Source organism: Amaranthus tricolor, chromosome 17 (genome assembly GCF_026212465.1).
Source record: "Amaranthus tricolor cultivar Red isolate AtriRed21 chromosome 17, ASM2621246v1, whole genome shotgun sequence".
Classification (NCBI taxonomy): Eukaryota; Viridiplantae; Streptophyta; class Magnoliopsida; order Caryophyllales; family Amaranthaceae; genus Amaranthus; species Amaranthus tricolor.
The window spans coordinates 8,385,437-8,398,563 of record NC_080063.1 but is presented as its reverse complement, the minus strand read 5'-3'; the positions used below and the strand labels follow the sequence as shown (position 1 = coordinate 8,398,563).

The window sequence follows — 13,127 nt, the reverse complement described above, 5'->3', positions numbered from 1 at the left end:
CACGAAAAACCATATAAATTTTTGAACATGTATCTACTGTTTATATAAGTGTCTCATAATATTTTCATGTCCAAAAAACGTCATTTAGTATTTATTTTATATTTTACCGTTTTTAAACTTACCGATTATTAATAACCGAGTAAAAATTATTAAGGTCCTTAAATGTCAACGAAACCTTCCCAAACTTTTACCAATTTTACCTACTGTTCATATGAACATGTGATAAAAATTTCAAGTCCATATGTCTTTGTTTGGTAATTATTTTATATTTTACCATTTTACAATTTACCGTTAAATAATTTAACGATCATTCAAAAATCATAAAAAATTTCAAACTAAATATATTCTGGCCAAATCTTGTTGGAGACATTATAATATGTTTTTATTAATTATTTTTGATTATGAAGAGTTCATCTAATACCATGTTTTATAATAAGAGTATTTACAACTTAAAATCCATTAAAATATCAATTTAACGAATAATCTCAACAAAAAGTATCTAAGAAATTTTCTTAACATATAGCTACTGGAAATTTCTTTTAAAATGAATTTCAAATATTTTTAAATTCATATAATCATTTCCATCACAATAACTTTCACAAAGTAGTGTTAAATATGCCTTTAAACATACAATACTTTATAAAATCAACATGCATGATGCCCACAATAATAATACATGTAATAAATTATTTCATACTCAAATTTATCATTTTGACATCATTTTTCAAGATTTAAGAACTTCTCTTTTGGAACTTTATTTTATTTTTTTTTAAAAAACAAGTTTAAACACAAACTTTCCCAACTTGTTCTTAAATCCTTTAAAAATCACTCCATGTGACATACCTCGACTCCAAGCCTATATAATTATTTCGTAAGCTCCTACGCGTTCTTAGAAGTGGTTCTAACTTCGGTTCCTTGCCCTTCAAGTCTAACACCAACTCTTCAACTAATCATATTGCATTCATCCAAAAATTAATAATAATTTTGGATTTCTAACATGCACTTAACTTTTCCTAGTTAGAGTTGTTAGACTAATACTTGTGATGATTTTAACATATTTGGAGTATACTTATTATGTTGAGCAACATACTTAGTTAAGTCCCATAATTTTATTTGAATCTTTTAAGTAATAAAATTTATATGTTTGTAGAAATACATCTTCTTACTTTCTATTATGGCCTATTTTTATAGATTTATAAATGATGATTTTCTTAGTTTAAAGATAAAATACTCATTTTATAATGATCTTAGTTTATAGAAAGATTCATGTAAAAAAATTGTTTTACATGAACAAGTTTTAACAAAAACTAGTGGAATAAAGAAATAAACATAACTTACTCTATACTTGGTGGATTTCTTCAAGTTTGGTGTCTATGGAAAGCTATTAAGATGAAGATAATTTTTATGGAAGATTTGAGTTTATAAACATAAATTTTTAGAAGTTTTAGATGGGTTTTTGAAGAAGATTTGATGAGAAAAGAAAGTGTTTTAGTTATTGAAAGTTTGAAGGATTCTAGTGTTTGTTCATAGATGAACTTGGGAGCAATGTGTTGGGGTTTATGGTTTAATAATTATTCAGAAAATAGAGTGTTTTTGCTTCAAATATTTGCCTCTTGCATGCTTGTAATGATGCACAAGCTTTGGGTAGAACAAAAGGGGTTCTTGGGTAGAGTTTTTAGCTTGTGTATGTAAGTATACAAAGGGCTATAAGGGGGAGTAGGACATCTTTAGCATGGCTGGTTGGGGTTGTTTTTTGGTGATTTTTGTCCATCATTTGATCTATTATAGTGTAGGAAAGGTTTATCTAAGATAGTTTAAGGTTTGGGTAAAAAATGTTGTACATGTAACAAGTTATGTAACTTGTACTTCATGTTTAAAAATCACTTGTATATGTGTGAAATATTTAATTTACTCCCATCATGGTTACATAATATGCTTGGGTAATAATAAAAAAAATTTTCGAACTATTATGGGTAGTTGCTCAACTTTAAGTTTTACCTCCAAAGTTTACGTTACTTGTTATGATTCATAATCACGTTACGAATTAACAAATTTCTAATCATTGTAGAGATTTTTCAAATTACTACCATCACTAATTAAATTATAATTAGTAACGAACAAATATATAAGAATAATTAGGCGCTAAAAACGACTAATGAAATCTCCTAATAATACGACTGTTTCAATTAGAGGGCGGTAATGGTAATAAAATTAAGTAATAAAAAATTTGGTTGTTTGGATGCCTTCAATGTAATGGATGGTAATAAAATAAGGTAATGAAATTACCATCAAACAACCTGGTATTAGGCTGTAATGGTAATGAAGTATCACTGTGGTAATAAAATAAGGTAATGTTGTTTCGAGCTCAAGAAAAAAAATAATGAAGAAAAAAAAGGTAATGTATGTAATTATCCAAAAAAATATTATTATTAAAAAAGAATCATTAGATAGAATAATTTAGATACAATAATGCTTTTAGATACAAATATACAATAATGAAACTAAGAGTCATTACCATTTTTTATTACTAACAACCAAATGCAATCAATGGGATATGATCTTCCATTACCATTCTTTAATCATGCACACCAAACAAAAGAATCTTCATTACCAATTTTCATATCCATTCCTTCATTACTATTGCCATTACAACATTTCATTCCCATTACTTCATTACCATCAACCAAACGGGCCGGAAAAGTAATGGAATGGTTATCAAGCGGTAATAGATTACGTTACTTTGTTACCGCTAATGATCCAATGGAAACACAAGTTTTCTTCATCTTTGATTAGAAAAAGCAGATAACACTCGTCTCATCCAATACCAAAACTAAATTCCACCATTTGATTTACCGTCACATCTTTATATTCTTGTATCAACGTGTGGTCAAGATTTCCAAAGTCATTTTCTCTTCTTTCATATTTTTAATTTTATCCAAGCAATCAACCAATTCAATGTCTATTATAACCTGAATTAAATTTTTAATTCAATGGTAAAAAAATGGGAAAATGATAGAGATTGAAATGTGAACAAGAACAGAGAATTTGATAATAATTTTGAGGTAAAGAGGCTTTTAGTAAGAGGAAAGAGAAAAATGTTAAGAGTGTTGGTGCATGGCGGTGGTTGTGATGGTGAGAGAATAGTCCAAGAAGGTGAATGACAGGAAATTCAAAGGGTTACTGAAATTTTGATTTCTTCAAGCTAGGAACATGAAAAAAAGAAAAAAACGGTGTGCGTTATTTTTGTTATTTAGTATACTTACTAAACAAAATTTCAAAGTAACACTATTGGTTTCCTTACCACACTGTTATTAATTTTCTTTTCCTTTCTATTATAATAATTATACAAAACACCCCTTTAAGTGATTGTATGAGCCAATATGATTAACGGTACATGACTTGTTAAATTAGAGTGCAGTTGATTCTTATGGGACCAACTAAAAAAATAGAAATGAAGCTAATTGTAGGTGATTAAGTACAAGTATGTTGAAAGTAGAAGAGTCCTAGTGGCCATTAGCACAATAGCACCCATATGTCTTGCTCTCTACGAAATCAAGTGAAGTTGTATTGTTTATTTACAAGTTTGGAACACAAAACCCAAGTAGAGAAACAAGAACAGAGAAGCTGTGATTTGTATTTGTAATTGTAATTGTAATTTTGAGCGAACATTGAACAATAATTTGAATATGAGCAACATCGGAACTGGCTACGATCTCTCCGTCACTACTTTCTCTCCGGATGGTCGTGTTTTTCAAATTGAGTATGCTGCCAAGGCTGTTGACAACAGCGGGTCTGCCCTTTCTTTCCTTTCTTCGCTTAGTAGATGGTTAGATGCTTGATTTGCCCTACTTAAAACAATGCTTGATTAATCAATTTTGTTTTCGCCATTTTCAGGACTGTTATAGGTATCAAATGCAAGGATGGAATTGTTCTGGTAAATTTAATCACTGTTCTTTCATGGGATTGTTTTTGCGATCTCGAATTTTAATGGGTTTATCTTTGAATGTGTTAATGTTGAAAAGGGGGTGGAGAAGCTCATACAATCGAAGATGATGTTGCCGGGTTCCAATCGAAGAGCTCATTCCGTTCATCGTTACACTGGCATGGTTATTATCTAACCCTTTTCAATTTTTCTGTACTACTATTTGTTAGCCGTGTAAACGATTCTATTCTATATAAATCGCTTGTATTAGTGTTCTATATTCAAAACCAGTTGACTTCATAGGTGTTTTATGCTTTCCTATTTGCTATACAAAGCTTGTTTTGAAAATGGCCCAATTTTTACATGCCAGAAACTATGTGCAACCATCCGTCAACTTAGATGCCCAAAATTTTTCAGTATTTAGAAATGATATACTTAAAATTCCATACCTGGTGTTGGGCAAAAGTTTTCACGATTCAGATATAGCCGACCAAGGGTTAAAAACTATCATACATGTTAGTTTTAATAACTACATAGCTACAAGCTAAAACAAGCTTCATGATAAGTCGGAATGCAGCAATTACAACACAAATAGAGTTGAACAGTTACTATATTTGCATCTTTTATATGGGTACCTCAATTTCATCATAATATTATCATCATCATCATCCTTTTTGTTCTCGCCTTCCTCATTGTAGAATTTGGCAACTTCTTTTCACCCTAGTAAGCTCCTTTTGAAGTTGTGCCTTTCCAGCCTTGAACTTCAAAATAACATCTCGTAACAATCTGCATTGTCTTATCAACCCACTTAAAATAATCAATGTTATATGGTTCACTAATATTGTCGCGAATCGTGAATTGGAAAATGGAATTATGGTCGATTTGGGCTATTTTGAGCAAACCGCGAATTCAAAAGGCTTATTAGATATACCGAAAATAACTACTACCTTCTGAGTTTGTGCTCACATTATATTCAAAGAAAGTTAAAAATCTCTTCCTAGGACGACGTATCATATGCTCAATAGAAATCCCTTCTAATGAGTGTTGTACTGAAGGGAGCTTGACATCTACAATATATAATCACATCAAAACCAACGAGTTAGACAAATAAGAAAAAGTTGTATCATATATAATGCACAATCACTATAATCAATTTGTTGTTCAATCTTGTCAATATTTTCAATAGGTTTTCATTGAAGCAACATGTTTATATCATCATCACTTTATATTAACCAATATCAACAAATTATTAGCTAGTAAAATTTTTACAATCACCAAAATGGGAAATTATTAGCATCACTTTAAAGCTAAATATCCTCAAACCAAACAAGCTTTCATCACTTCAAAACTAATCTCAATAAACTACAAAACCAAATTCAATCTCTCAATACCAAACTCAATCTTATCTCTATCTATAGATTTTCAGTTTTCCATTTTAACACAATTTACGTTATCAATAACAATTTATTTTATTAATTTCACAAATATTTTATATTCAACAACAATGACAACAATTAATAAATAATACCAATAACAAAAATAAATGAAATTCCTTATTGAAATTGAATTTCTTATGAAATGTAAATTAGGGTCAGTAATAAGAGTAATCAACTGGTATTAATTATGATCTTATTTCACAACTAAAGACATTAAATCGATTTGAGTATAATATTATTGAAAAGGAACTAATCATTTGTGATAAACCCACAAAATTACTTGTACGAGGGGTAAGGACCAAAGGAAACTTGAATTAGAGCAAAGAAGAAAGAGCAAGGAAAGGGAATAATTTTTGTTCAATGATTGAATTAGGGTTAGGAAGAAGAGAGTAACAAGGAGCAACGGGGAATAAAGCAAGATCTTTTCTCGAAATGATGTAGGAGATTAGTTCTATGTTATAATTAGGGGAAGATAATATGGTAAATTTGCAAAATAATTAGGGGAAGATAATATGGTAAATTTGCAAAATAAATAGGGGAAGATACAAGGTTGTTGAATTTGGTGTTTGGAGGGGAAGGTATTCAACATAGCATTTTTTTAAATTTTAGGTATTGGTTTAGTGTCAATGCCCGAAATTTAAGAATGTAAAAAAAAGGTTTAGTTTAATTGCAACTTGGCCTTGTGCGGCATACAATCACTTGTATATGAGATGGTCATTTATTCTTGCTCGAACTCTTCACTTCTTTAAGTAAAAGGTTTGGTGGCGTAAATAGGATTGTACTTGAACTTCTGTTTATTTATTTTAGCTGTCTAATAATACTGTCTCTCTGAGTTATGTGTGTTGTGCGTGCTGTGTGTCTGTGTGGTTATTTTTTGCATGTAGTTTTTGCTTTGTCACTGTTGAAACCTGCCATATCTTTGAATGTGTAACAGGCTGTTGCTGGATTAGCAGCTGATGGAAGGCAAATTGTTGCTCGTGCTAAATCAGAAGCCACAAACTATGAGAGGTTGTTATTAAGACATTGAAGTTATTTTCTTGAACACCTTACATGTATTTTATACCAACTAGGAAAATTTTCACTTGCATTCTTGAATATGCAAACTCATCATTTTTTTGGCTTTATGTTCTACGATTTTGAAGACAATGTTAAGTGTATAGGTTTGTTATACCAACAATGCAAGTACTATGTTGCTGATATTACTACTTTTGGGATGAGACTTCCCTTCTTTTTTGCCTTTCTTTTCTTTTCCAACGCTCTTTAAACTCATGTGTTACTCCATTCCTCCTTTTTCTTTAAAAATAAATTTCCTTTCCTTTAATTCTTTGATTGCTTCTCTTCTTAATTTGCCTATAGGATCGTTAACAGATGTATAAATCAATTGCATCGCATATTATAAACGGGCTATCTATACCGATTTACTAATGTTTGAAAAGCTTTTGGGAACAAATAAAAATCAGGAACATGATTAAGCATTACTTATTTTTATGTATAATGCTTATGTGGCAATGGTATACAAGTTTAGTGAGTCTTGTATTTGTCATATTGGACACAAGTAAGAATTTCATAGCGATCTAGTTCCTTGGAGTATTTCCAAAGAGCTAGAGATAATCAACTTGGTAGCAACTAACATCTGAATGCTTTGTTTTGGATTGGTCAAGGAGCTCCTTGTTAGACCTATGAAGCAATTAAAATTACGGAGGTTTGAATTTCAAGCATTTGAATTTGATTCTTACCCATATACGTTTGAATGCATTAGAACAAGTCAACCGAGGCCGCATGTGTTCTTGCTGAGATAAGTAACGTAATCTGTGGTTAAATATTTCTTTCGGATTGTGATGTGAAAACTAGTAGGAATAGATAACAAAATGGGAGACCCAAATGGAAAACTTAGAAAGAAAAGAGATGTGCTTGGTTTAGGAAGAAAGATGGTAAGAATGTGGGATAGTTTTTTTACAGCTAATGTGAAATGATAAAGCTGTTTGGATTAGTTTTTAGAGGGTTGAAAACGGTTTTAAGAACTATTTTTCTGGTTATGAATTCAGTGTTTTTAAGGGTTTGGAAAATTATATAAACAAACTAGGAACACAGATTGTTAGGAAAACGAGATATGCAAACAAGGATTACTCAACTCACTTTTGTAGTTTTTAACTTGATTTTTAAGGAACACTCAACTCAAAAATAAGGTTACAATTTAGATGGGTTGGAACTCTCACAAAATCTCCAACTCTTCAATAATGAGATTACTCACAAATGGATTAGAACATTTAGAATACTTAACATAAGTCTAAGAATAATCATGTTATAAACTTAAGGTTTAAATTTTGGTTCTTGGTCACGGTTTCTTACCTTAGCCCACAGACGCCATTTGAAAAATTAGTTTGATTGCTTTTAGGATCATATATTAATGAAGAAAAGACACACTACAAGGGTTTGAAAGCTAGTTGATAATGCTTGGTTGAAGGGAATCTTGGATTAATCTAGACGGTTATGAGGCTTTTACGGCATTCATTACTCAGGAGTTTAAAGTCTAGATTATATATTGATGATTTGGTGCCGTTATTGTTTAGTTGTTAGGAAGTATTTTTTGCTTTTGTACTCTATTTGAGGTAAATTATATAACTTCTGCCACTGTTATAGTGACTTTGAATTTCTTGCATAATGTATAAGCATGTGCCTTCTGTTTTATGCGTAGCTGATTTTGGAACGTTTTTGTAGTGTCTATGGTGAAGCTATCCCAGTGAAGGAGCTTGCTGATCGCGTTGCAAGTTATGTGCATCTGTGCACACTCTATTGGTGGCTCAGGTGCTACTAAATATACAGTTTTCTTAAATATTATATCTATTACAAGTCAAATTTGTAAGTAATTTTAGATTCATTTTACAGACCTTTTGGATGTGGAGTTATTCTTGGAGGTTATGACAGAGATGGACCTCAATTATATATGGTTGAACCTTCAGGAATTTCATACGTAAGCTTCCATATTATTTTCATTTTTGGTTTTGCACATTTATTCCGTTTGTTCGACTTTAATATTTTGCTAAACTGATCTTGTATTCTGGTGTAGAGATATTTTGGCGCTGCAATTGGAAAAGGAAAGCAGGCAGCCAAGACGTAAGCTAGATCTTCTTGCTTTTAGTGTGTCCAATATGGGCCTTTTATTTTATGCATTTGTGAATTTTTTTTCTATCCATCCGTCGAACATTTGAATTATGAATTTTCTTTAATAAATTGTGGCCTGCCCACTTTTCTTGGAATTTATCTACCTCTGCGGAATTGTTAATATTTTCTAATTCCTTGTGCTTTAAAAGATAAAGATAGAAAGAAGGGACATTAATGGGAGGCAAGAAGACTTGTTATAGTTTTTTTGGATATCTTATTGCTTAAGTTTTTTTCTAAAAAGAAATTTAAAGCATCTATTCTCACTATAATATCCATAACCTAACATAAATTTCCATTCAGGTTGACAGCTAATTTTCTTTGAATAAACTCAAATATTTTTGTAATTGATTTCTTGTAGGGAAATTGAGAAGTTGAAGCTTTCTGAAATGTCTTGTAGAGAAGGGGTCTTTGAAGTAGCCAAGATGTATGTGTTCCTTTTCTTTGAAAATGATTTTTTATTTACCTTTTTTGCATAATGTATATATGTTAATGTTTCCTGAACGCCCTGTGCTTCTACGAGTTCTTTTAGGGTATGAACGTATGACTTCCTTGGCTTTTGATCATACTCTCTACAAATAAGATAGGCTTCATCTATAATACACAAGAAAAAATGTGTCCTTCCAATGCCTATCGGTTGCAAAACATTAAGTGGTCGCAAATGCTCATAGACGATTGGTCCCAAAGTTGTTTGTGACCAATTCGGTGGTTACATGTACTTTGTGACCGCTTGGCATTAACGTCTAAAGTTATGATCTTTGTGATTCATTTTTCAAAAAAATGGAAATCAGAATGCTTGGTTAATTGCCTGTTAAGATCATTTCTATCGGCCCAAATATAAATTGAAGTTTTGCTTCCTAAGATCATAAACATCATGTAAATTAAGAATAATTAGAACATTTTGTTGATAATTTCAAGTTGCCAACGTTGGAGTGGTTTATTATGTCTTTTTGGTGGGTGATCTCAACCTTCTAACATTTTATTCCCTTTGTAATAAGCCATTTCAAGCACTTTTGAAGCAACCAATACTCATTTCGATAGAGATGCTTGAGATGGCGTGTGTACAATATATAATGTTTCCATTACACCAATGCCATTAAGTGGCTCCCACCTAGGGTGGGGTTTGATTGTGTTTATTTGTTTTAGACAATGGAGTCTCTTAATATATGGAACTAGTCATGTGATGCATTCTTTATTTAATCGCAACATCTTACATGTTACATTTCAGCATATACAAGGTTCATGATGAAGCCAAAGACAAAGCTTTTGAATTGGAGATGAGTTGGGTTTGCGATGAGTCAAAACGGGAGCATCAAAAGGTAATTTTTTTGGAATTTTGAAAATATCATTGAACCTTATTATATAGGGTGATGACTCTAGAGTTATTTATAAGTTATAACTTTACAATTTATTCATGACAACAACATTGTCAAAGCCTTAATACCAACTTTAGAGCTTATCCAAGACATTTGTAATCAATTATATTTTTAATCTACCATATAATTTTAGTTTTGGATGAAGTGTTTCTTCATTTTATGTGAGATATATGCAAGTATTTTAGAGTCTCTGAAATCGTGTTTGTCATTGCTTGGGAAGCAAGTATTTGAATGGATTTTTAAAGAGCAATCACCTGTTCTAGCTGTTGTGTGTTTGTCTATTCTTCTAATAGTATGTTACCAACCAATCAGTTGAATTCTGCGTAAATTATTGGATGTAATTGGTTTGCTTGTTTGATCAAACTTTGTGTGTTTTTGACATCTTAAGGATGTACATAACTATAGGTTAGTTGATACTGAAGCAATTCTTTCTTGTGAGATCTGATAGCTTTTATTGATTTATTTTTTTGTGCCAGATTGATTATTGAGTGTTAAAATGTGATAAACCTCAATACAACACTCCTTTTTGGGTCAAGCTGCAAATTTTTGAGTACTAACTACTAACCTCCGAGTATTCATTTCTGATAGCTGTTTGTTGGAGGAACCATATTGTTTTGTTTCTTTGCCATTGTTTGGAGTAGAAATTGTTTACTAGTGCTTGGTAAAAGGAATCCAATCCTAATGTATTTTCCTTTGCATTGAAATGTTTGATTTTCTGATTGGTTAAAGTAGACGTTTGCCTTTCTTTGAAGGATAAGAAGATTGAAAATGACAGCATTTAACACTTAATACATTAAATTTTTAGACAAAAAATGTTTTTAATATCAGCTGATCTTTTTTCTTTGTAATTTACTCTGTTCCCATGAGTTTGCCTCATGTACCTAAACAATTTGGTGTGAGTTTGGTTAATGGGACAAGCTAATATGGAAGGTGGGAGTAATATTTTTAGAAGTGTTATTTTTGATTGTTTTCAGCCAATTGTGGGTTGTGACTTATTATACGATCTATACAGATCAGCTATAAACTTGACCTGTTAATAGTTAAATTTTTAAGATTTGTCATAAGAGATATATTGTGCGAAATTTGAAGATTTTGTTCGCTTTTAACCATTGGGATCTTCAGAACTTCATTTTTTCTTTCAGATGTTTAATATTTTTTATGCAAGAACGCCATGAAGGGAAGTTTTTTAACCTCGTGATTTAATTCTTATTTAAGCTTACTAATTATATGTCAGAGAAACCCAGATAATGACGTGATTATCTAATTTTTGCAACAAACTATCTTGCTGATTTTAGCTCTTTGCTTCCTTTACCATATTAGATTGTATTACTGACAGCAAAAATCATGAGTAAGTGTAGAGTCGCGATGGTGCTTTGAGTGGTAATCAGATGGTGAATGCCCAGTTTGTCTTATTGGAATAAGTTTAATTTCTATTGTGACAGACTTGGTAGGTCAATGTCTTTAATATGCTCACAGTAATTTGAAGAGTCTCTAGGTAGTAGGGACACTAACATGTTTCGTTAGATGATCTGATTCTTGAGTTTTGTATTGATCCATAATCTGTTTAAGATCAGTTCTTGGTCTTTAAGCATCCTATAAATCCACACATCATGGCTCTGTTAGAAAGTAATGTGTGTGACTGTGTGGATAAGTGGGTGGGGCCATGGGGGTGGTGTTAGTGAATATTATGAGTTATTTTGGGACATGACCCCACCACTTAACACAAAAAAAAAACTAACCACCCAACCCAATTCTTTGAACTCCATGTCATACTCATCCTGCCATGGTGCAAATTTAGGGGGGTAAAGGAGAATTTGGGCAATGTTCATAGCTGTCTTTGTTTCTGATTTTTCATATATATTACCTGTCAGATGTCAGGAATTAGGATGTAAAAACGTGGAATAAATTTTAGTGCTCTTTTGGGGATTACGCTCTGACATTGTTGTTGTTGTGTTATTTCTGTAAGTAAATAATTAACCACTATTAGTTACATGGGTCAGAGTAGCCTAGAAGAAAGGTGAGCTTCTGAAAGTTGAGACAACCTTGAAGGGACCTGAAAGTGCTTTGGTCTTGATGAAGAATGCTCTGTTATACCTTCATTTGAGCGTCTAGCCGTCTGCTTGTTTCTTATTTTTCTCATACATTACTTGTCAGATGTCAGTTTGGTTTTCTGAAATTAGCCAAGTACATGTTTGGATGTCTGGTTTTGAGTATACTCTGTACAATACTTTGCATAAAATTTTGATTATGTTTTTTGACAGGTTCCTGGTGATCTTCTAGAAGAAGCCAAAGCTGCTGCAACTGCTGCGCTGGAAGAAATGGACGCCGACTGATGTGTAAATGGAGTTAGAAATAGAAAATCGATGTTTCATTTTGACGGTTTAGTGGTTCGGTATTGGCATGGCATTGCTGTAGATGTTTGGCAATTCTATGAAGTACTAGTGAGCTTTTAGAGACTATTTAAACTTTGCCAATTTGCTTGTAGGTTCACCAAGGAACCAATTTGCTTGTATTGGAAAATCGAAAAGGGCTTACATGCAGTTAACAGTGAAAATATGGCCCGCCATTGGCTTAAAATTTTCGAGCTTGTGCATATCGATGTGGAAACTTAGCCATGTGTTAGGTGTATATGCGTATATGTATACATCCTCGTTGTCGTGGGAAACTCTTCCTCGTAAATTCTCAAATATTTGAATTGTTGAGCACATACCTAGCCGGGCTTTGGAAAGAGCCGCTCGGTTTCTATAGCCTAGCTTTTCCTTTCCATGAATATCAAATACCGGCCAACTTTTGAGTGTAGACCCGCAAGGTATGTGTATATGCCCAAATCCCCCTTAGCTAAAACTTGCAAAAGATTTCATTATATAGAGTTATATTCATTGATTAATGATAATAATATTTATAACTATACAATCTATTATTCAAAATAACATCATACAACTTAACAGAAACACATTACTTATTGTTGAACAAAAAATCTGTTCACATTATCGTGTAAGATTACAAATTTTAATACATTATTTTAAGGAAAATGAACAATCGATAATTAAGTTTATTTTCAATGGATTAAGTAAATATTAATTTATTTTGACAATTTAACCTATTATTAAATTAAATAACTATAACCTACTACAGTAAATCAGCTAAATCTTGCTCAATTTCAAAAAAAAAGAAAATTACATGTAACATACAAAATTAAAAAGTTCTTATAAAGTTATGTTGGCTTCTGAATTC

The 13,127-nt window shown here is 31.7% G+C and overlaps 1 protein-coding gene across 1 annotated transcript; it reads left to right on the top strand.

Moving 5' to 3' along the window:
* The first annotated feature begins 3,422 nt into the window (after positions 1–3,422).
* LOC130804302 (proteasome subunit alpha type-3-like) lies at positions 3,423–12,580 on the top strand. Its single transcript, XM_057668691.1, has 10 exons — positions 3,423–3,790; positions 3,895–3,934; positions 4,023–4,106; positions 6,293–6,366; positions 8,077–8,163; positions 8,245–8,329; positions 8,426–8,472; positions 8,879–8,944; positions 9,746–9,836; positions 12,155–12,580. The coding sequence occupies exons 1-10, from the start codon at positions 3,687–3,689 to the stop codon at positions 12,224–12,226; spliced, it is 750 nt and encodes a 249-aa protein (XP_057524674.1). The 5' UTR covers positions 3,423–3,686; the 3' UTR covers positions 12,227–12,580.
* The last annotated feature ends 547 nt before the right edge of the window (positions 12,581–13,127 follow it).

Bases quoted from the DNA above. Each gene is read 5' to 3' on its own strand.
- LOC130804302 (XM_057668691.1), top strand. From the start codon at position 3,687: ATGAGCAACATCGGAACTGGCTACGATCTCTCCGTCACTACTTTCTCT. The intron at 6,367-8,076 runs GTTGTTATTAAG...ACGTTTTTGTAG, and splicing joins GAAGCCACAAACTATGAGAG to TGTCTATGGTGAAGCTATCC. The intron at 8,164-8,244 runs GTGCTACTAAAT...TTCATTTTACAG, and splicing joins ACACTCTATTGGTGGCTCAG to ACCTTTTGGATGTGGAGTTA.